Source organism: Trachinotus anak, unplaced genomic scaffold, assembly GCF_046630095.1.
Source record: "Trachinotus anak isolate AG129_WGS33_773 ecotype Australia unplaced genomic scaffold, CSIRO_AGI_Tana_v1 ptg000005l, whole genome shotgun sequence".
Lineage (NCBI taxonomy): Eukaryota > Metazoa > Chordata > Actinopteri > Carangiformes > Carangidae > Trachinotus > Trachinotus anak.
This window is the reverse complement of record NW_027273856.1, coordinates 14034885-14058786: the sequence shown is the minus strand read 5'-3', so window position 1 is coordinate 14058786 and position 23902 is coordinate 14034885. Positions and strand designations below refer to the sequence as shown.

The 23902-nt window shown below is 42.0% G+C and overlaps 1 protein-coding gene across 1 annotated transcript in view; it reads right to left on the bottom strand.

Annotated features, from left to right (window-relative positions):
• Window positions 1–23902, bottom strand: part of nt5dc1 (5'-nucleotidase domain containing 1) — a 69661-nt gene that overhangs the window by 30033 nt on the left and 15726 nt on the right. The window contains exon 7 of the mRNA XM_071478477.1: window positions 843–1017. Coding sequence (XP_071334578.1) covers window positions 843–1017 — 175 coding nt within the window. The remainder of the gene's footprint in view (window positions 1–842; window positions 1018–23902) is intronic.

Sequence of the window (23902 nt, the reverse complement as noted above, 5' to 3'; positions counted from 1 at the left end):
GAAAAGAAAACCAAATGTTGGAAACGGACAAGAAAAAAGGGCAAGTTTCAAAATGTTTAAAGCTGCATTAGTCGCTAACTTTGTCTGTGTGTTGCCTGGTCCTGGACAGTTGGTGTACACTGGATTCATGAGCACTTCAATACTGATCCTTACCCCTTCAACTGGTCTGGATCAAATGAAAACTAAAACAATGAGATAAACAGGGCTAAAAATGCTCCTCTTTCAACTGCAGAGTTGGTGATAATAAGTAATCTGATCTACTATTAATATAAAAAGTATTGGAGAAAATAATCTTAACTAGCTCCTTCTAGCTCCTGGAGGTTTAGAATAAACTCATTTTAATATAAATACCTGTATTTAATTAAAGACAAGTATTAAACGGCTGAAGCAGGATGTGAATTGTGGGACCTTACATACACAGGCTTTTCCAAATATCCAGTCGAGTTCTGGACACATCTAAAATTAAAATTAAAGCAAACAGGAGTTACCTGACCACAGTTTGGAGTGTCACAGCAAACGCTGTAAATTAACAGTGAAGGGGGCTGAACACTTTCTGAGGCTGCTGTTCATGTGTATAACGTGTGTGATGATGATGATGAGGATGATGGTAACTCCAGGCGGACATGTGAGCCGCCGTGGACTCCAGGAATGACTGATGGCATGCGAGAGCTGTAAGGAATGTTGTGAGTTGAGGGAAAAGCAGGAACTGCCAGCCAGGGCCGAGCAGACTTTCTGGTTATAAATCCTGTGGGGGCCGTTAAGGAAAGGTAAGCACTGCAGGCTGGGGCCTGGTTTTATAAAGGGGGGGGCGTAGTCCATGGTCCCAATGTGGGCAGTCTTACCCCAGGATGTGTTCACAGATGAGCCTGCAGTAGTCGCTGTGAGAGCTGGTGATCAGGAGGAGGACCTTCCCGGCATTCTTCATGCTGTGCAGCCAGGTCTTGACGGAGTCAGAGCAGGGCTGCAGGTACCGGCCCGGGTCCCTCTTCACACTGGGGAAGTAGGTCCCTGCATCCTCTGTACAGAGACATTAACACAGTCAGACAACCAGGGACCGTCATCCTCTGTTACATGTAAATATATGCAGACCAATAGAAGATTTATGTTAGTACGATAATTGGGAATTAATAATAACTTTAATTATATAGCACCTTCAAAAGTAGGACAGAAATAGAGTTACTGAGGGAAAACAAACAATATATTTCAATATAAATTAGGACAATTAGAGGCAGCAGATGCCCTATAAAAACACACATGTATGCGCACACACACACACACACACACACACACACACACACACACACACACACACACAGACACAGACACAGACACAGACACACAAATACAGTAAGAGAGATAAAAGGATGGTAAAAAGATAAAAAGATGACATCACATAAAAGCAAGTCTATTAAACTGAGTTTTAAGAAGTGAACTGTAACAGTAGCAAGCCTGCAACCAAGAAAAACCCTATACTGAGTCACGTGGCTCCGCCCCCTCCAACTAACATTAGTCCACGATATGATACAAGCGCAAACACTGAGCCTTAGGCAACGTCCACACTAAGACGTTTTAGTTTGAAAACATGTCACTTTAGCTACGTTTATGCCTGGTGTCCACGATACTCTTGACTTTTCCAGCCCCTAAAACAGAGACTTTTGGAAATGCTGCTGAACCCGGTTTAGTTTGAAAACTGTGGGGTTTGTGTTGTAGTCTGGACGAGCAGGAACTGGGACTTTTGGAAACAATGACGCAGGCACCAACTTCACCTCCTGACTGAGACTCATCAGTCACGACGACCGGACAGAGGCGAATGCAACATGGACAGCGACCAAAGGTGACAGCACTTTTAACAGAGAGAGAGAGAGAGAGAGAGAGACCGCTAAGAGCCAAAGTAATCGATCATTAATCGATTCATTAAACTGTAGCTATGACTTATGAGTTCACATGCCCTAAAATATGCTCAGTAAATTTAAACTTTTCTCTTTGGGTCTCTACAAGCCAGAAACCAGAGTATAGCTTGTTTGTGTTTTTGTTGTGTTCTGCTTCATTTTCCACATTTGTATTCACAGTGGGAAAGGGGACCTCAGGGTCACACTCCCCACTTCTGAGGCACCATCAGTGGGCTCTCCTGACTTTGAAGCCCCCCAGCTGCCCTTCACTACATCCTGTCAGCTCACTGTACAGAGCTAAATATGGCAGCGCTCTGACAGCTCTGCACTGTTACACAATCTCAGTCCGTTGTGGAATGTAACTATTGACCTTATGTTCTCAGCCGAATGTAATAACTCATGAATAAAACATCCTACGAGGGAACAGAAATATAAGCACTGCACTGCTGATTGGTAACATATAATGATGCATCCATACCAGAATTCTCAGTTACCAAATAGTGGAGTTTTTCTTGCTACTGAGAGGAAATGAGACTAAATGGTATCTTGAGGGGTTGCAATTAGAGGAAACAAGTCTTTTTTCCACAGCTTCCACAGAAAAGCACTACCCTCTCCTCTGCAGTGTGATTACAGCTAAACGGCATGATCTAATGATGCAAACCACAGAAGAAAAATTTGGATTCAAATGCCAAGATGTGTGCAACCTTATCAAAACAGAAAAACAAAGCAACCCAAGCACGGTTCACGCTCTCGGGCTGAGAGGGGTAACCAATCAAGTGAGAAGTGGCGTTGGCTTCTTTCACAAGCGAGAGAAAAGAGGGCTTAGAAAAACAGGGCAGGGTGTGGATGAGTGGTGTGTATTCATGAGCTTAGGTGTTTATTCTGGCAGAAAGCGCTGGCCTCACAGGAGCATCACTGGGCCCTCAGAGCGACACAGACACAGTAAGAGACTTCACTCACACTGTGGCCCAAACTGTCCTCTGTTTATTTCTGCCGGATGATCGACACAGTTCCGACATTCCCAACCCAATTGAAGCCGCAGTGTTCATTTTATCCCACGTTAGATAAGTTTTATACCAAAAAACAACACACTGATACTGTTGCTCCTCATCTGTGAATCTGAAGGCTCAAGCACTGCACTCTGGGAAGTGACCACTGTGGAAAATCTTTTATTTTTTGTCATGACTAAAGCGAGGTAAACAGTAGAAATACAACGGTGACGTCACAAAGCACTCCACTGGGAACATGCTCTTGAACATTTTTGAATGCCCATCACGCTGTCTTGCCATGTGACATCACATCACATCACATAAAAGAGCTGGGTCATCTGTTTGTTGGCCAAAACTTTTTGCCAGGTCACCACTGCTGCACCGATGGACCGGGTCTAAGATGGGTCGGATGTGGCTTTAGGCCCCACTGTCAGTCAGGCAAAACATTAGAGTCTGCAGTACATGTCCTGATACAATTTTTATATCGCGTCCACAGTATAGACCATTGGTTCCCAACCTGTGGCCTGGGGCCCACTGGTGGGTCGTGAAGATATTGTAAGTGGGCTTACAAATCATTTAAAAAACAGCACAGATTTGTAGAAATGATGTAATGATAATAATCAATAAAAATATAAATAATGTTTAAAATCTTTATAACCATTATACATTTTTCATTGTTCACTTCATTTATTTATTTTTTTTGTATTAAGGCCTATCATTGTGATAAGCCAATGATAGGACCTGTTATGCTGTCGCCACTGGGCCACATCATACACTTGTTCACTATCTATAACTGGAGTATCAAAGTCGGCAACTGGTTAATAACAGGAAGCGTTAGAAGGAAAGAGAGTCAAGAGACAGACGGTGAATCGACAAGTAACAAAAAAGAAAACTGAGTCCGGAATGTTTGATTGCTATCATTCAAACAAAAAGTGCCCTTAGAACGTATTATTTGGCCTCCATATTGTTAGAGGGGTCAGATGTGGGCCACCAACATTTTTCAGATTTTCAAGTGGGCTGTGAGATGGAAAAGGCTGTGAGATGGGAGCCACTGGTACAAACGGTAAAAAGGCGGGAAAATCCAATCACATCAGCCTGTTTATAATTTCCTGTTGGAGATATCGTTAATTTCTGACAGAGTCTGTATTCTGGTCAAAGCAACATTTGCAAGTCCCAATCAGTTGACATGGCCTGAATCCACAACATTAAAAATGGAATTTGTTATTGGTCTTATGTCAATAATTCAATTTTATTTTCTTTCACCATAACCATTATGAGGGCAGCTTGACGGAGCATGGCTCAACAATGGAGTATAAACAGAAGGTTTGATTTGTATTTGGGCAGAAGCTTCAATTTAGTCCCAATGTGACAGGAGAGCTGAAGCTGAAAGCCATGGACTTCTCTTGGATGTCATCCCCTGTTGCTTTTCAAAGCCTGTCAGTCAAACAAAGACAGTGCAAAAGATACTTCTCTCATCTTTTAAATCCAAGTGTCTACCTTGATAAGCATTTGTAGAAATGGGATTAAATGACTGGCCACTAATGTCATTTGGAATAAGACATCTGTACCGAGGGTCCATTAGTGGGAATATATCTTATGGCACCTCTATTTTAAGCTTTCAGTGTTTTTTGGTGGCCTCTTTATCCTGATGTAAACGAGCAGGCCTGGAGAGTTAACACAGCCAGAGAGACATACTATGGTCCGTGTGATCAGAGAAACTGGAAGGAGGCAGACTGTGTCTCTTCCTTACTTTGTGGAGCTGAACACAATGCCCTTATCTTCATTGACATCAGAAATTACAGGCACAGATTCTTGTCTTCTTTGAAATGGCTAAATAATAACTACTCAGTTCTTGTACATGAGCCTGAAAACGGATGACAGATTCAAGCAGCTCATGAGAATCCTGCAGCATGAGTTTGAAAAGTGTGGTTCTGCTGCCCTCCGGTGGTAGAACACAGGACTAGCGTGAGGATGGAAAAGCTCCTGCAGGTTCTTAGGAGGCAGTAAGGGGTTCAAACCAGAAGATGGCGACAAACACAAACAACTTAGGACTTAGATCCCAATCAGGAGACCAAAATTCATACATTTGAAAATGTCCGAGATGTAAACATCGGGGGGGCTGAATTGAAACCAATTTCTTCAGAAGCTTTAATTGTTTCCACAGACCATTTCACCTTCAGTTAAACAGAAAAATCAGGTCATGCTTACCAACGACTGGCCCTCAGTTCGAGGGGTAGTTCCTCCTCTGGGACTCTGCAGTAGAAAGCCTCTCCTGCCTCATTACCCACAGCCAGGGAGGTCAGCTGAGAGAGGTTAAGAGAGCTCCCCCTCCAGCAAAATCCCATGTCACAGTTCTGTGTGTGAGATGATAAACAACTGACCTCGCCATCACCCATTGTGTAATGTTAACGATCAACCACCACATTGTTCTATTCCACCGGGGCCTGAAATTTACCATCGAAATACACACCTGGCACAAGGGCCAGCAAATTGGTCTACTCACGTTGTAGCACATGAAAACACTCTGTCATGGAAGACATGAAGAATAAAGGAATCCATGGTCCCACCAAATTGCAAGGCTGTAACGTTTAATGCTGGTGCTGCAATTTCTTTTTTGTGGATCTATTACTTATTTTGACAAGCCTTCATCAAAACTGCCTCTTGGAAGGGAGGACGAAATATCGTCAAAAATCTATCTCCCTGCTTGGTGTCTCAAAGTTATGGTTTGAATAAAAATCAATTTGCTTTTATTTTGAATAGGAGACAGCAGCTAAACTGAGATGAAACATCAGGAGACAATAAGTCTTTGGCTTTGAAATGAAGGTTGCAGCTACATAGAGTGGAGACGTATTTTGGCATATTACATGCTTCCAGCATTCTCAGGCAGGTTCTGTTTTTATTCTTCAGAAAGCTACTTACATTTCTTTTCACAGTGAGTGGCACAGTGAATACCTTTTGCACTGTTATACAGTATAAGAGTACGTGGGTATTGGTTTCAAGAATACCCCCAGCCTAAACAAAAATCAGGTCTGGCAGGGTGATTAAACAAACTGCACATTTAAGTTATTTTGAAGCATAACCTCTAAAGGCCAAACAGATAACAATAATGTGTGATTTCCTGCTGCAATGTTGGAAAAACTTCACTGGAACTGTAGTGTTGTCAGTTCTAACAAATTAACCATCGTTAAAGGGGCTATCTGGAAGTTTTCTCTGCCGCCAATCATGGTTTCTTGCTGGGAGTGGGTGGTGGTGACTGCTGCTTGACAAGAGCTTTGGCCATTATTGGGTTTACAAGACAAGAGGTTATGATACACCCTCTGAGTAGGGCTACATCTTCAGGGCAGATTGGAGGCTATCGTGAGTTGCTATCAGAAAATGACGAGAGAGGCTGGGGCTAGCTGGTTAGCACGCTAACTTCAGTAGAAGAAAAGACAATATAGAGTCAAGAGTTAACCTTGCCGTCGCTTACCACTGCTGGAGACAGCTCTTGACAAGTAAAGGAACGAAGTTTGATGCCAAACTTGCAAAGTTTCTTCTAGACTGGTAAGTAAACAGCTGTTAATGCTAATGCTAGCTATGTAACAGTAGTGAAACTTACAAATGGCTCCTTTAAATTTCACTCTAATTGTAAAAAGCTCAAGTTCCAGTTGCAAATAGTAGTACCACATGTTGTGATACTGTTGGTACTAATTTGTTTTGGTATATAGTTAGAAAACCACAGGAATAGGTGCCACTCTTTCACAAAGGTCGAAGGAAGATTGCATTGAATAACAGATTCTAGTAGAACAGCGACTAGATACAAAGTGATGTCAGGACTTTGGTTCTCTATGTGCATGAATTTGGATTTTCTGGATCCAGTGACCACTTGCATGGCAGCAGGTAGTGAACTTTGATCGGTTATTGCTAGATACCAGTAACTCTGCCTCTTCTATGACTTATTTTTCCTGCATAATTGCCCTACAGCAATGAGAGATGAGTCTATCAAGAAGCTCTTCCTTGTGACATCAACCGGATGTTCACCATGTTTGTTTTTTTGTAAACAGCTTCAGTTTGTTAGGTTTGGATGACTCCAGCCCTGACATGGTCTCAGAGTAACCTCCCATAGACGACTTCCTATTTGTGCAAATGCTGTCCCATCATCTGTTATCTCTTTACCCCTCTGTATGGCATTAGGTTGCAAGGAGAGAGGCCAGATTAATACAGTGGTGCATTTTTGGACGGCAACATGTGATCAATCCACAAGTACCAAAGAGAAAAGCATATGTAAAACGCTGCTTGGGCCATCACCAGTGCCAGTTTACTACAGCGTGTGGTGGAGTAAAATGTGCCTTTGCAGGATCTGGCTGTGAATGTTGGACTGAAGTGTCCCGAGGCCCCGCAGGCCTGTGGCTGGCAACCATGCGGTGCAGGCTGGGCGCCGGGCCTGGACGGCTGGAGAGCTGCCCAGCGTCAGAGAGGGAACCGCGACCAGCAGCAGCTCAATCTCTCTCACACATCAAAGCAGCCTGACAGGATACACAAATCAACAGTTGCAGCGCAAATTAGGGCAGAGCACGGGAGTGTTTCACAAACAGCCACACCAAAAGTGATGAGAGGGCAGAATCTAAAGGCACATTCGCTTTCTTTATTGCCCAGTTACGCAGCAGGGGAGATAAGGGCTATCATAACAAAAATGAAAAAAAGATGCATTTATCCATTTTCTCATTATACTTAACGAGCATCGAGCTCTGCATATATGACACATGGAGAGGATCTTTAAAGGAAAGCTATAATCTCAAGTGTTTTCTCTTAAAAAGTCATCCAGACAAGTGATGTTTTCCAGCACCTGATGCAACCACGTGGAAAACACTGGCCGGGCCATTTTGTCTGTGGACATTCCATTTTTAGAAGACCGACCACAAATTGCTGCATCATGTCCCTCATGGTGCACACAGGCTTTTTTTTTTTTGTCTTTGGTTGATGACAGAGGAGGAGAATCTTTGAAATTCAAAACAACACAAAAGTGGTCAAAGCAGATCTCACATCGATACAAAGTGTCCAACATATAAAATTTTTCATATGCAGTTATGTGTTATATGAAGTATGTAAGATCTGCTGCAAGGAAACAACATGTGCCTCGTTTGAAAGAAAACTAAATTCTCATTTTGTCCGTTCATTCGTTATTGTTGGATTTGTGGGGGCAGTTATATTGGACAGCCCAGTTCTGAAGATGAAAGTCTGATTAATTTTTCGACAGAGACTGGCAGGCAGCTGTACCAGATAAATCAGGCCCAAGGCATAAAGTTCTCAGGGTCATCCGTACATCCCATTTTTGTGGACACCATATCTCAGTAATGCCTTGAGGGAATTTTGTCAAATTTGACACAAACAAAGGTCAAAGGGCAAAGCCTCCATGCCATCATCTTCTGTCTCTGCGGCTTCTCTTTGTGGCTCCGACAGCAGGAGAGCTGCTAGTGCTTTCAGGACTAGCCTCCCTGCCATCACCAAGCAACAGAGGCGCTAGCATCTTCGCCACTGTCGCCAGACTGCGTGTGTTTGAAAAATGCAGATGTTTTGGCCTGACGTTGAGACTTGAGGGCTCCATCTTTGGTTTTAGAGTTATTTATAACACTTGTTTGTGATGAGTTGTTGACCTGTCCCTCCTCTGTTCCTCTGTGTGTGTGTGTGTGTGTGGGGAGGACCTAAGACACATACACACGGTGAAACAGAAGGCAGAGGAGAGGAGAGCAACGCCGCCGTAAATGACAGCAAAACACAGCAGAGACTCTCACACACACTGAAATGAAACAATTGCACATAAATTTGGTATTGGAGCGGGGACTGCTGCTGGACGGCAATAAGCAAACCTAAGACTTGTTAGTTCTGCAGGTTTTTCTGTAAGACTGACTACAACCCGTACAACTGGACAGATCTTGTCTGCAATTGATATAATTGGCCATTTTTAGAAACTATTTTTTTGGCTCTGGCACAGGAATACGACAACCCTGTTTTTAATCCAAGTGCTCTAATTGGCTCAGTTGTCTCTGCAACTCTGCGGGAAACAGCTGTCAATGAGCAAAGCACCAGGCCTGTTTGAATCTAGGAAAATCAAAGTGTCAGAGGTCTGGAACCTGGAACTCATGTTGAGCTGCTGTGCTGCAAGGGGGGTTGTCTCATCTCGACAAACATGATCATAGGATTTAGTGCAGGGGATATGAATTTCCCCATGGGATTAATTAAGTACTTTTATCTATCTGTCTGTCTATCTATCTATCTATCTATTTACTAAGAGACACAGGGAAACGTTCATTAGTTCAGCAGACAGGCAGATTTTGTCTAAAATATTCCTATCTCACAGATTTTGCTACTTTGTGAGGAGATGTTACTGAAGTGGGGAAAAGGCGACAAAAGGAACAATGGCAGCTGTAAAAAAAAAAAAAAAAAGATGTGGTGGTTGTTGGACACCAGTGTGCAGATCACTGTGGGGGACAGCGACGCCAGTTGCACAGTCACTCTCCCCTCAGAGCAAACGTGAAGAACACTGCAATGTGTCATTATACCAAACCAGAGCTATATTTAGCCAGAGCTATCTTAAGAAAAGTGTGAAGATTCATACTTCAAGGTTTTAATCTCAGGACGATCTTATCTTGAAATCCCCACATAAGGTAAAATAACTTGCATCACGTTCTATACGCACATCTGCAGCTAAATAGCTGCCTTAATGGGTGCAGGAGTATCCAAAACACACAGACAAAAATCGCTGATTCAGAAACATGTTCCTGTGCATTTTAAACAAAAGTTAAATTCAAACACGAGTTAAATTGCCCTCCAATTTAAATGTATATTTAAGCTTATCCATCTTATCCGTCCTGCTGACTCCCAGAAAGGAAAGCAAAGAAAGCAAAACGTGTAAAACCCTGAGCAAGTCCAGCCAGGTTTGTTTTAATCACAGGGGTTTTATGGCCATGCAGAGATGTGTGATCCTCCCATCTCAAGGTGCAATCTGCATAAACAATAGTTCAGCATCAGGACACCAGGAGCATGCTGGGAGTCATCTTCATACAGGACAAGGAATTTCAAACCTCTATTTCCCCAACTTCATTGGCTTTAATGAGGCCATATCAGCTAATTCAAGTATACAATCTACCTTTTATCATCAAGGTTTTTCATTTAAACAATTTTTTTCTTTTTTTTCTTTTTTGTTTTGTCTTTTTCATCTTTTTTTTTTCTCTGTCTTACTTTTAGTTTTTGGAATGGCTTTCTGACTCCCTGTGCAAAACAACCCAACAAACACATCCATATCCAGTCCAGATGTACAGTACACAGCCATCTCATGGTCACAGTGACCACGTCTCCCTGTTTGACGTAGCTTATGGCTGCAGCCTGAGGTTACTGTAGGACGTGATGAAGTGGAGGGAGCGCTCTCACACGCTGCACGTGGAGTCACTTATACAGACTCTGGATAGTTTTGCTGATGCTACTGTATTTGTTTGTGAAAGAAAAGTTCAAACAAGGCTTGTGTTACATTTTAGTTGTCTCGTGGCAGACTGCTAACTGTCTCTTTCCTGGAGCAGTGAATACGACAGTAAAGCACCGATAAATCTAATTGGATGGTAGGACACAGCTAATGTTTAAGCTTCCTCTGTTTTGAACTCTACAGGTTTGTGTTCCATCAGAGGTCAAAACTAAGTACAATTTGTCAATGACAAAAGTTTTCAAAGCTGAATTCTCTTTGCAAGTCATAGGGCCTGATTTTAACGACCTACGTGCATTTCTGACGTGTCCAAATCCACTCTTGCCAGTTTAACAGCGCAAAAAACACTCGCAGCACCAAATGCATGGTTGAAAACTTTGTCTCCTCATTATCCATGGGTGTGTTTTTGGCCTAACATGCAATAAACCAATCAGACTGCCATCTCCCATTCCCTTTAAAAGCCAGGTGTGCCTGCACCTCGGTGGATTGCTATTATAATGGGGAATTTACAAGGTAGTCAGATGCAGAGGGAACTGATCTGCTTGTGCAGATCCCCTACTGCAGGATTCCACCCAACAGGCCCAGGTGCAGAATATTAAACCGATGGAGCACTGCATGCTTTTACACTCTCAAGTTTAATATCTTACACCCTCTGTTAAAATCTCTGAACAATACATGCAAAATGCAAGTTGATAGTCACACCCACTGTGTGGGCATCTCCATGCAGTTATATAAATCTGATGTATGAGGAGGTGCAGGTGGTTGAAGTGCAGCCTGCTGTTGTTTTCAGGTGATTTAATGAAAGTCAACACAGTGACAGTTTTGCGTTATGGCACTGCACTCTGTGGAACAGCCGCACTATGCTGAAAGCCAATTTTTTTCAGAATCCTCTCTCAACACAACATTAAAGATACTGCGCTGTACACCATGTTTTTGTTGGTCAATCGCTCAATCGCTTTCTGCTGCCTCAAGATAGCAATGTGCCAACACTCCGCCTGACCAACACGTGCATGGGCGCTCAGATAGGCGCAAGTGCATTTGCTATTTAAACAACCGGGTACTGGGCCGGAAAATGACACATGGCTGTAAGATAGGACCCAGATGCTGATTGTGGCAGCTCCAGTGAAATTAACTGATTTTGTGATTTCTGAAATTTCAGTCCCATAAATGCTGGTGTGACCGAGCCTTTAGTCGGCCCAGTCAGAAGACAAGACAAAGATAAATCTGCCATGCTCCCAATCAAAGGCCACAGGCCTGTACTTACTGTATGACATAATTCACTTGCCTTCATCTCAGTCTTTATATACACAGCGGTGTTGGGCCTAAATCATGTACATCCTTACAGTACAATGCAAAGTTTGTTTGTTTTTTATGTTGCCACGGTGTTGCTCGACATGGCAACCACCTCACAAATTTACCGTGTTGTCCACAACCACAATAACAGTGAGGCAGCCTGTTACAGGCTCATCAAGCTGACTTGCAACTATTGTCCTCTCCAACTACAAGCACATCAAAAAAAAAGGTCTTTGGTGTTAGCAGCTTCTATCAGACTCCAAGCGTTACTGCACACTTCCTGATCTAAGCCAGCCTACAGTTCATTAGTGTGTTGTTTGTTTGACACTGTACAGAAAATGCCTCCACTGTTATTGTTGCACGCAAAACACAAATTTAGCTTATCTGAGAGCGAAGGGGCCAGATCAAAGCACGGGCATCGCTATAACATCATTTAGCAAGTCAGACATAACAGTGTACATCCCCACCCTGAGGTGTGACGTCTTACTGCGGAACATATGTACACATCTGTTACAGAGCTGTGAGAGAATGATAAAGGGACTCAAATACCAAAACCAGATCGTTTTAAAACACGAGAACAGGCCGAGTCTGATTCGAACAGAGGAGAACTGGTATTTAAATCTCAGCTGTGGATTTGTGGTGTTTACATGCAGTCGTGTCCTCAGAGACGGAGACAGAGACAGGAGGGGTGAAGGTAAATGTGGTCTTTCCTGAACACGCTGGGAGCAGCAGCATGTAAACAGACAAACATCTGACTCTGTCCTGTCGCACCATTCATAACAAAGGTGGGTGATGGCGTGCAAAGCTGGCCTGATACTGAGTCCTCCTCTTTGTCTGACATCTCTCTCTGGTGTGAAGGCTTAAAGGACTGAATCACCCAAATTAGAAAATACATTTATTTTCCCACCTACCTCTGGTGGTATATAGCCATGCAGTGCTTTAGTTTGCTAGAGCTTTGGTGTAATTTGCTAACACTTGTTTATGATTTATAGTGAATGGGATTTCATTTGAAAGAAAAAACACATTCACACAAAATTCAGTAAGTGCATCTTTTTCTAGAAAGAGTCCCCCTGATCCACCAGATACAGCAGCTGAAGGCCGTGACTGTGAGCAGCTTCCATGGAACTATTTTATTTTAAAAACTGTCTCTTAGCCAGGTCCACACTAACATTAGCCCTGAATATTGAAACGCAACCTGCAAGTGTAAATACGGTGACTGCGTAGCCTTCTAGTCAGTGATAGGTTGGGGCAGACATTCTAGATTATTTGGTCTACTATCTCCAAGGTCACAAGATAAGTTCAGACGAGATAAGAGGCTCAGACAAACAGTTGATTCATCAATTAGCTGGTCAACAGATAAAATAACCACTATTTTAATGAATATGAAATCATTTGTCAGCAGAGATGCCAATTATTTTTCAAGCCAAAAAAGCCAAACTTGCCCAACACTACTGGGATTTCCTGCAAAACCTGCAGTTCCTCTAATGATCACTAGAGTCTGGCTCCAACAGTGAGTCAGTCCCCATAGACTCCCATGTTCAAATGTCCAACTTTACAGCAGAAATAGACATGTTTACAGCCTGGTACTGGTCTCTAAAGCTAATTTCCTCCTTCATGACAACTGTACAAGGGGTGAATATTTATATAACACACCATTTATTTTATTGAGGTTTAAAGTTATGCGTAATTGGGGGCGTGGCTACTTTGAGTGACAGGTTTGTGCAATCATAGTTCGCTAGCTGTCTGCTTGGCATCACCTCAGCTAATTGGAGTCATTGAACGTGACCTTCTGGCAATGTTTGTAGTGTTTGTTGTGGTTTTCCATGCAAATATGAGACAGATAATGTGGCCTATTGAGCAGTTAATTGACTAACAGAGCATGAGGAAGTCCGTGCACCTGTTCTTGCAAATGCAATTTTATTACTATTTTTATTTATACGTTCGCTTGCCACAGTTATTAAACTGGTATGCACCACAGACTTGGGTCCACACACACCCCACCTCTTAGCCCCACCTTGTCAGGCGCTGCCTAGATGGCAACAGCGAAGCAGCTCGCTCTTAGCTTCAAAACCACTCTTTAGAATCATCTTCTATGATTTCCACACTCAACAGTCTCTAGAGTTTACTCAAAATCCAAAAAAGAAAAACCATCCAGTGAGCAGCAGCTCTGTGGAGGGAACACCTTGTTGATGAGAGAGGTCAGAGGTGCATGGACAGGCTGGTTGGAGCTGACAGAAAGGCTACGGTCACTCAGATAACCACTCTTTACAACTGTGGTGAGCCAAAAAGCTTCAGAGTGAACAACACGTCCAGCCTTGAGGTGGATGAACTACAACAGCAACAAATCAGGTTCCACTCCTGTCAACCAAGAACAGAAATCTGAGGCTGCAGTGGACCAAGGCTCACCAACAATGGACAGTGGAAAATTGGACAAACGCAGCCAAAAAAGAATCTTGTCTCATGAATCCGTATTTCTGCTGAGGCAGCAGATGGTGGAGTCCACATGAATCCATGGACTGGACCTGCCTTTTGTCAACAGTCTAGGTTGGTGATGGTGGTATTGGTGAGTGGAATGTTTTCTTGACACACTTCAGACCCTTATACCAATCAATCATGATTTGAATGTTACAACCTGTCTGAGAATGACTGCTGATCATGTTCATCCCTTCATGGCCGCAGTTCACCATCTTCTAAAGGCTACTTCCAGCAGGATACTGGTCCGTGTCACAAAGCTAAAATCAAACTGGTTTCATGACCATGACAGTGAGTTTAGTGACCTTCTGTGGTCTCCCCAGTCTCCAGATCTGAAACCAGTACAACACCTTTGTGATGTGTTAGAACAGGAGAATGGCAGCATGAATGTGCATCCTTCCTGATAAAGTGTTCAGTGAGTCTTAAATTTACCATCCAGTCTAAAGGTAGATGTCCATGTGTCTTTTGAGTATAAAGCAGATCTAGGTTCTATATTAATACTGTGAAAGTATCAAAGCCTCAGTCCACAGAGAAATGCACACAGCCTGTATTCAGAAACTGAGCCGTCAGGACTTCTGGAACTTTGTGATGTCACAACAAAGCAGTCAAAAGAAAACAGTCAGCCAATCAGAAAAGCCTGAGAGCGGAGATGTAAAACTACATTTAGATACATTGAGACTTCTTATGGATATCAACACTTCAAATAAAAACACAGGAAAAGTGTAGAATATGGGACCTTTAAAACCTCACCTGCATGAACAGATACAAATTTGGTGCCACTTTTTGTAGTTTGCACCTTTTAATGGTCCTTCAGTCCACCTGACTTCATCTCTCTATACGTGTTGCTCATGAAGAAAATGTTCATGTCCTCTTTTCTAAAACCAGTGTCGTGGGCCTGTCCTAAATGCAAACAAAGACATCAAATTAACTCAACTTGCCACTTTCCAGACTAATTTAGTTCCAAGACTTGCAGCATGGATGACTTCATCATCTAACTTGATGAAAACATGGATACAGTTGCTATGTCAACACACGAGTGGCACATGTACATGTTCACTTTTTGACGAGGTCATTTAACCAAACAGTGGGTTTGATGTATAGAAAAACCTCCACTGTGGCAAAACGGGTATCACCGTGGAGACCCAAGTTTCAAAGTCAGTTAAAAATACTGCAGCTGATTACAATAATAGCCTGTAGGGGTATAAAACCCAGCAGACTGCTGGGTTGTATGTTGTCTCAAGTAACCAGGGATTTGGGGAAAATGTTGCAAAATTGCAAGAGGATTTTACTGCAGGAGGAGAACCAAAAGACAAAACCACGGCTTTTTTGGTTAAAGTGGGCTCCGCTGCATCCAGAGAGCAGCCATGTGAGCCTATCAGGCGTAGGAAGCTCAAAACAATTACTCTGAGGGAAGCTAAACAAATTCAGCAGTCAATTTAGCCGTGGACGCTGAGGTGACCGAGTGGTCGGAGACGTGGTGGATTTGATGAGGCATTTTGGTATTTTTGCAGCTTAATACCATGTTTGAAATTAAACTACTGACTTTAAAAGCTGTCTTATTTTGGATTTGCTGGATTACCATAAAACCAGTGCATCTGTCCCTCAGCCACGGCTGCCCCCTACTTTACTGAGAAAATTAGGCATTACTTTCCTTCAGTTGCTCCACCTTTCCTCGGAGGTATTCACCGCCTTCAGACTGTGACAGCTGAGTCACATGTGTATATCGCTAATAAAAGCCTTTTATAGATTTTGTTTCCTGCTCTCTATCAGTCTCAGCAGCAGCTACTTCACCTTTTCCTTCAAGCGTGTATCACAGCTCAGCGTGTTGTCCACATACACAAAACCAGTGGCCCAGAAAATGTGTTTTATTTTGCTTTCTCACAAGTCTCACTGTGTCTTTTATGTCCTTCCAGTAATGATATTGCAGCGGAGCGGTGGCCAAGGTCACGCAACCAGTGGTTATTACAGTTCTGCAGACGGCGCCCCCTCCCCGTATGATGCATAGGACTGATTCAAATCCTCTGTGGGATTGACCAGTTATTAGTCAAATGATGCAGGAATAATTATAACGAGGCAGCTGAATGACCTCCACATCAAGTGATGAAAGCTTTAAAGACTTCATTAAGACCCTCATTACGTTTCCAGATGATATAATCAGGTTGTAATTAAGTTTCCTGCAAAGCTGATTAGCAGTTGCAGTTGGGTTGTACGGAGATGTAGCTGCTAGGAGACCTGAGACTTCCTGTGGCCAAAAGCTGACTTTCTGTTGCCTCCCTGCATATATGCATATTGCATCTTACAGCACTTCCAAACTTTCTACACTACTGGAGGGGAATGGATCAATATCATGATATTAAATCATGTGGATTGTGACGCTCACATTTTTATAACCATTTCTGTTCAAACAATTGTGTACGGGGGGGAAATGCTTTTTGGAGCAGTGTGCATCTTTGGAGAAACTAGGAAGTTGTAGTAACCTGGTTTAAATCATACTGTAGCCCTGCTGAAATTACAGGTCTAATATGATGTTATTCCTTCATTTTGGACTTTCCCACTCTCCTTCTCCTCAGAGGTCAGCACTGTCAAGAAACAGCTCACAACTGCTCAGCGAAATGAATTCACATGTCAAAGTTCAATAAAACTTGACTCTATTGAAGGTTTTGTGACAATTTAATTTGTTTTAGGGAGCTAGTCCACAGACAGGGGTGAAATTCTGCCTTCATGTATGCTTACTATCTCCTGCCACAACAGGGGCCAGATGTATAAATGATGTGCACAAAAAAAAAAACACGTGTATGCCATTTCCCCTCACACATTCTTCTGACCACGCGTGCTTGTAGTTTTCCAGAGCAAGTAAAATACAGAGCTTCATTCGTTTTTATCATCCTAAGTTTTACTGTATGTAAAGTAAAAGCAGTTTGACAATTCATAAACAAAAATAATTGTGTCTGCATGCTCAGTGTTGCATTTAGCATTGTTCAATATATTATGGGGTGGTTCAGTGCAGTGGTTAGCGCTGTGCCTCACAGCAAGAAGGTTCTGGGTTCGGACCCCGGGCCTGGGACCTTTCTGTGTGGAGTTTGCATGTTCTCCCTGTGTCTGTGTGGGTTCCCTCCGGGTTCTCCGGCTTCCTCCCACAGTCCAAAGACGTAGACGTCAGGTTAACCGGTGACTCTAAATTTCCCATGTGAGTGTAAATGGTTGTTTGTCTCTATGTGTCAGCCCTGTGATAGACTGGCATCCTGTCCAGGGTGTACCCTGCCCTCGAGTAATAGATAAGAGATGGATGTATTATTTATTGTGAGGCATTCTGTAAACAGTTTCTATATTATTTTAATAATTTACTTATCATGATGAAGACGTCTCTGGTCCTGACAGATGAAGGTCAGAGTCAAACAGGACTTTAAAGCTGGAGTTATTGAGCTAAAGTGATGAGCTCCTGTTTGTGATCCCACCAACAATCAGTGATGTTGTGTTTTTTTTTTTGATGGCAGGTTAAGGGAGTGTCTTCATCCATCTATGGCAAATTGTGGGAGTGGAAACGAGGCTCATGCACCCAATTCCTCAATGAATGAGATTCATGAAACGGAATCATGCTACGCACACCTTTACAGTCCTGAACGAAAAGAATGTGTGTGCATATTTCTGGTTTTGTTTGTACACGTGTTAGTCCAGAATCTACACAGAGTTTGAAGCATCTGGTCCCTGGTGTGTGGAGGTGAGCACGCATGCCTCCTCTCTCAGCCTCTCTTTTTTCTTCCTTCACACAACTACTTCCTTCACTTTTCAACTAACCAACAACCGAGTGCAAAACCGTGAATGCTTTTGAAAAGCGCCCCAAAGTGTCTGACCTTATCACCGTCTGTGAAATTCATTAGGACTACAAAGACACGCTAAAGACGTCGAGTTCTGGGAGAGAGATCACACAGGAAGTGAAGTGGAGGAGGGAGGAGGCGATGAAGGCAGACTTTTTGCCCCGCCTTGAAACGTGACCATTCAGAAGACATATAATCAGACATGGTTGCACAACACCTCATGTGGCCTAGTTCATTTGAAGCGTACTGGACCTTTTAGTCTTCAGCTTGTGTCTGAACTCTACGGCTTAAAAAAAGTGTCTTTGTGCTTTTCCATTTGTGAGTTTTTCTTAATTCATCTATTCTTGTCTGTTTGATATTTGTTCCATTTGCAGAAGAGATGGATTCAGACACAATACCCTGAAAATGACATCATCAGTGTTGGTGTCGTCAGCAGAAGATTCAAGGACATAAAACTGTCCCGCAGTAACTTCTGGGAACATGAAGCCCCCGTTTTGGGAAGAGCAGGAACCGTCAGACCGTGTTTACATGTCTCAGCACAGCTGAAAGGCTGCGGCGCCTCAGCTTTGTATCATTCTTCCACACCCTCGCTGTGTTCTTTCTCAGGCACCCCTGTAAACAACACGTACTTTGATGTTTTTGTGGGTTTTTTTTAACTGACTGCAGCCAAATGCTACACACAAGTGGAGCTATTTGAAATATTTCACAACAATGCAGATAAAACTGATAAAAATCTGACTGTTAACCACAAAATCCAGATGGTGCCTTTTCTGTGACGCAGAATCCTAAATGAAAAGAAAAACACTATTTAGCCAAATTTGCTCTACTCATATAGGGAGTGCATATTAAGTCTTATTTAAGCCACTCTAATGGGTATAATAGCTTTTACTACATCTAAATTCATATCCATTTGTGCTATCTATTCATCAGCTGTGGTAGGAATCAAAACAAAGATATTTATACTGCTCGTGAGATAAATGCTATTCGTGACTTGCTCCTTATTCATTTCCACTGAGTGATGCTGGGTTTCTCTGGATTGGAGGGGGAAAAAAGAACCAAGGACCTCTTAACTTCCTTACGCATTCTTCCCACCGCCGCACTAAGAATGGTTCTCAGGGATCCTTTCCCAGCCCAACACCTAAAATAAAATCGAAACCGACAAAAACAACAACAGACCTGAGAGCAGCCTGGCAAGGGAAATCCACACATATTCCAGTATATTTAGGACAGAGGCCACCGGGGCTGATAAGCACTGGGTTCAAAATACCATAACGACCTCTTAAAGGACGTATCCACGCCAGGAGGTAGTTCATAGTATGTTAATTAAAAATAAACCCCCAACAGGTGAGGCATTTGGGTGAGAGTATTTCTGGCTTTGAGACGGTTCAGGCCTTTATTAAAAGGATTTCTTGCTGCCACAATAAATGTCAGACCAAGTCATTTTTTATTCCTCCCTCTGCAGTGGAGACAGCCAGGGCCGGGGACATTATGTTTTCAGGTTGTCTGTCCAACCCTGTTCTCATGAACGCAATAGCTCAGTAACACCTTGAGAGAATATTTTCAAATTTGGCACAAACGTCCACTTGGACTGAAGGAGGAAATAAATAGATTTTGGTGATCAAATGTCAAAGTTCAAGGTCACTGTGACCTCACAAAACATGTCTTTGGTCAGAACTCACAAATTCATACACTAATTACAATTTAACTGTAGAATAAAATGGAGTGATGATAATTTATATCCAAAAGGTCAAAGGTCAACTTCACTGTCACATCATAATGTTCTTCAAAAACACCTCTGGCCATTATTCAGTGCTGTAACTCCTGAAGAGGAGATCGGAACCATATTTCCTGCAACTTGGCTGATTGGTGGAGGAATACAACCAGAGGGCAGTAATTCTAATTGATATAGTCAAAAATCCCAAATTAGTTTCAGATGGTTTTATAATCTGAACAATATTTGAAGGTGTCTTCCCTTAGACCCTCTATTTGAACTAGAGAGAACTTGACAAAAATAAAAGAAAAAAATCCTCTAAGTCCCAGATTCTGTCATGACCCCTCCTCCAAACGATTCCTCTGGATTTTTGCACACAGCTTTGAGAGACAGATGTCAGGACTATTTTCTGACATCTTGCACACTGAGACATGTGTCAACAGTACTTGCACACTACCGTTTAATTTTGACACCTTATTTTGATTAGTCTTTTGACAAGAAAATATATAATAGTTTTAGCCATTTAATTTGAGTTAAAATTAGAATTCTAATTTAATTAGAATTTTAGTTAGTTAAAGACATTTTTGTCCAGTTTTTCTCATTTTGTTATGCATTTTTAATGTGTATTTCTTGAAAATATTTTGTGGTGATAGCTTCCACATCTTTGCTGTGTACAGTTTCTATGGTTACAAGTGTTGTCAGTCACAAGGTTGTTGTAAAAGGGTGTTTTGCTGCTGAAAATAAGTCCATTTCATTTCTGACAGAGGTAAAATGTTACTGGGTGCTAAATTCTTCTTTTTAACGGCAATTCAAGCTGCTAGAATTCAAATTTATTATCTAATAAATTCTGTTTACAGAAGTTTCACTAAAATATTGGACTTTGAAAACCATCTGCCTGAATTTATATCAGACCACTTTCACCAAAATTCTCAATACTCAATTTCAAGTTTCCTAATATCCATGTGTTGCTGTATTTCAATAAGCTCATTTCAGATCTAAAAAAGAAAAACCTGGTTGCTCACGAAGGCTCAGTTGAATTCATGTGTTGCTGTATTTCAATAAGCTCATTTCAGAGCTTATTGAAATACAGCAACCCCCCCCCCCCCCCCCCCCCCCCCCCCCCCCCCCCCCCCCCCGATTCACAAAAGACCAAAGACAAAACACTGTCACTGTCAATGAAAACAGGAGTAAAGCTGTCACCAGTAGATAGGTACAACTGATTGACACTTGGTCATACAGTTTCTTTAGCTCATTCAGATTCCAAATGCTCTGCTCTCATTGGTTGCCCAAACTGTTAATCACAACAGTGTCTACCTGCTTCTGAATTAAGTGATTTCACTGGTGTTTCATCCGTCTGTATGAAAAAAAAAAACACAGCAGAGCCAACACTTAAACCCTCTCTGAGAAAAAAGACAAGAGCAAAGAAACCTTTCTGGCTAACAGGTAATAACATCTTTAGGTTCAAGAGCTTGTTTTTTTTTTTTTTTTAGTAAATTGTGCAGTTCGTGACATCTGACGCCTAAATATGGTCTTGAATGATTTTGTTAGGAACAGTTGAGCTGCTGTTTACTCAGCTTTGGCTGGTGATTTGTCACCATGTTCCTGTTTCTTTCAGTTCAGAAAACGGTTTGGAGACAGTGGACAAAATCAATAGAAAAGTGTACCAATGACGCTTCAGCATGTTTGCCTCGGATGTCTGCAGGGAGCTGCCCGTGTCCTTCATTCCATTTTCGTCTTTGTCCACCATAATTATTTTGAGCTCTGCGTAATTTGGTAAACAACGTCGCTCCTTCCAGAAAAACATAAACATAATAGTGTTGTAGCTGTTTAAGATGTTGGGTTTGGCCTCCAACACCTGCTTCTCACCACTAACACCTCCTCCACAGCCGGTCAGCAACAGGCCCGAGTCTGCTGTGCTCCCAGTGACACTGAAGGGATGAATGTGAGCAGGGACATGCACAATGAAGGGGACACTGAAATCCTATTCATTGGGTAAGTTCCTGGTGTAGAAACCAGGAAGCAGAGGGTAAAGGCTTTATGAGGAGCATTTACGGAAGATGTGGGATCTTATACATAAAGCGTTTAGAATACACACTGTAACAGATCCCTGGGTGGGCCAACAGTTTGCAACAGTTTGCCACTTGTTGCAAAACTGACAAGATCATAATAATATCATAGATTTGTTGTGATTGTAGAGTAAGAGAGCTGCTTCTTATGGCAAAAAGCTTTAGCTAATTTTGGGTTAATGACAGAAATGAAACATAATGTTCAGAATTATGTTTCATTAGTGTATCATCACCTGAAACTAAGATCTGTTGTGTTTTCATTAGCTTAGAATGAGCCCTTCATATCTACATAGGGAGCAAGTCCTCTTCTACAGAGTCCACCATGTTTCTACAGTGGCCCAGTGCAAACAAACCAAACAGTGCCTCTAAAGAGGGTCTTTTGTGTTTTTTATGTTACCTGTAGGCCACCGTACACTCATTGAAAAGGCAGGGGTGAGGGGTATTCAGTTGGTGGCAATCTGCAACCTCACAGCTAGCTGCCCCTAAATCCTACACACTTTGAACACATGTGTTCTTGAATGTTTGTCTTCATCAAGGACCACAATGAAAATAAATGTCTGTATCCTTGACATGTTGTAGCTGTGTTATTTAATGTCTCCTTTCACATAATGACAAATACACTAAACTTCTAAGTTCACCAAGCAAAATGTGAAGCTATCCTTTTTTTTTTTTTTTAATCCAAATGATTGGAGGTGAATGGAAAAGTAAAGTTTTGTGTTTGTTTTTATCCACCATTTTAATTATTTAACTAACAGATGTTATAGTTTCAGCCCCAGACAGGCTGTTATGTGTAACATCATCATCATAACATGTCAAAGAGCAAGATGTGCGATTGTGTAATAGAATGAAGGACCTTCTCGAGATGCTGGGATTGACAGATTGCAATACCACCCCTGTAAAAGCGGATGATTATGAGCTGGTGTGGGAGGTACAGTAAAAATGAAAAGTGCTGGTCATTATAGCACTTACTCAGCTTTGATTTAGATAATTGGCTTTAAAGAAACCCATTACCTGCTCCTAAAATAAATCCTAAAATGAGAGCAAAACTGATTTGGTAGCCAAAACAATTCAGCGTCTCTGGCTTTTATTCCTTTTCTCATGAGACCAGCCTTTCCATAATTTTATAATGACTTAGGCGAGATCTTGTCGAGCTGAAAAAAGAAAAGAAAATCCAGATGGATGCAGTGAGGGCTTTTGGTTGCTATTCTGAATTACAGTCGGCCTCAGGTTGGTCAAGCTTCCAACCATGATTTTTGTGTTTGGGTCCCAGTAATTGCAGCCAACACACAGCCAGGAGGTCAAGCTTCAGTCCTTCCATTCATAAAGCTCTAAGTGCCTCTTAGTGGCATATTTGGTTTATTAAAACGTTAAATCTGAGCCACCGTCACTTCCCATCTCAAACACTCTATCTTTAGCTCCTGCTTTCCACTCTTCCCTGCTGCCTTAGGTACATCAACCTGTAATTATTTTCTCCTCTCTCTCAGACACCATGGTATCCTAAAAACTCTGGGGCCAAATGGAAATAGGGCAGACAAAAATCTGAAATATACAAAAACAAAAAACAGATAAATGATCTATAATGTACATCCATGCCAGAAACAAATCAGTGATGAATTATGTGCGTTTTAAACCAGGAGGCAATAAGACACTTTCAGGGGTTTCCTTTTATATGGAATAATTCATGTATGAATTATAAAATTTACTTTTACTGACCTGTGACACCACCACAAGGACACATCATATGTTATGCAATTGCAAATAGACACACAAATCTGATTTATGCAGAGGGTTGCGAACCAAACCACAACACTTTTTGGTAACTGTCAAATGCTAAAAAAATGGCATGGTGTGTCCAGTCAGGTCTGTAATATGGTTTATTTATTCTTTAAATATATATATTTACCAATTCAGTATTTTTTAACCTGAATTATATTCAGGCAAAGTTCTTGTATTGTTTAATAAAACAGTCACATGATCTAAAGCTTTGCAACAGCATCTAAAAGGACCTTGCAGTGAGATCAACCGCTGTTTCCAATGACAAGGGCTCACATAGAAAAGTAAAACAATCGGGAAAAAAAAATGAAATTTTAAGATCTTCAATTCTACGACAACTGCACAACACCGCCTGCTCACAAGGTAGTGTAATAAAAAGCTCCAGAACAGCAACTAAATGGACCCTGTTGTGGTTTCCTCAACCTTTGGTTCCAGGGTCAA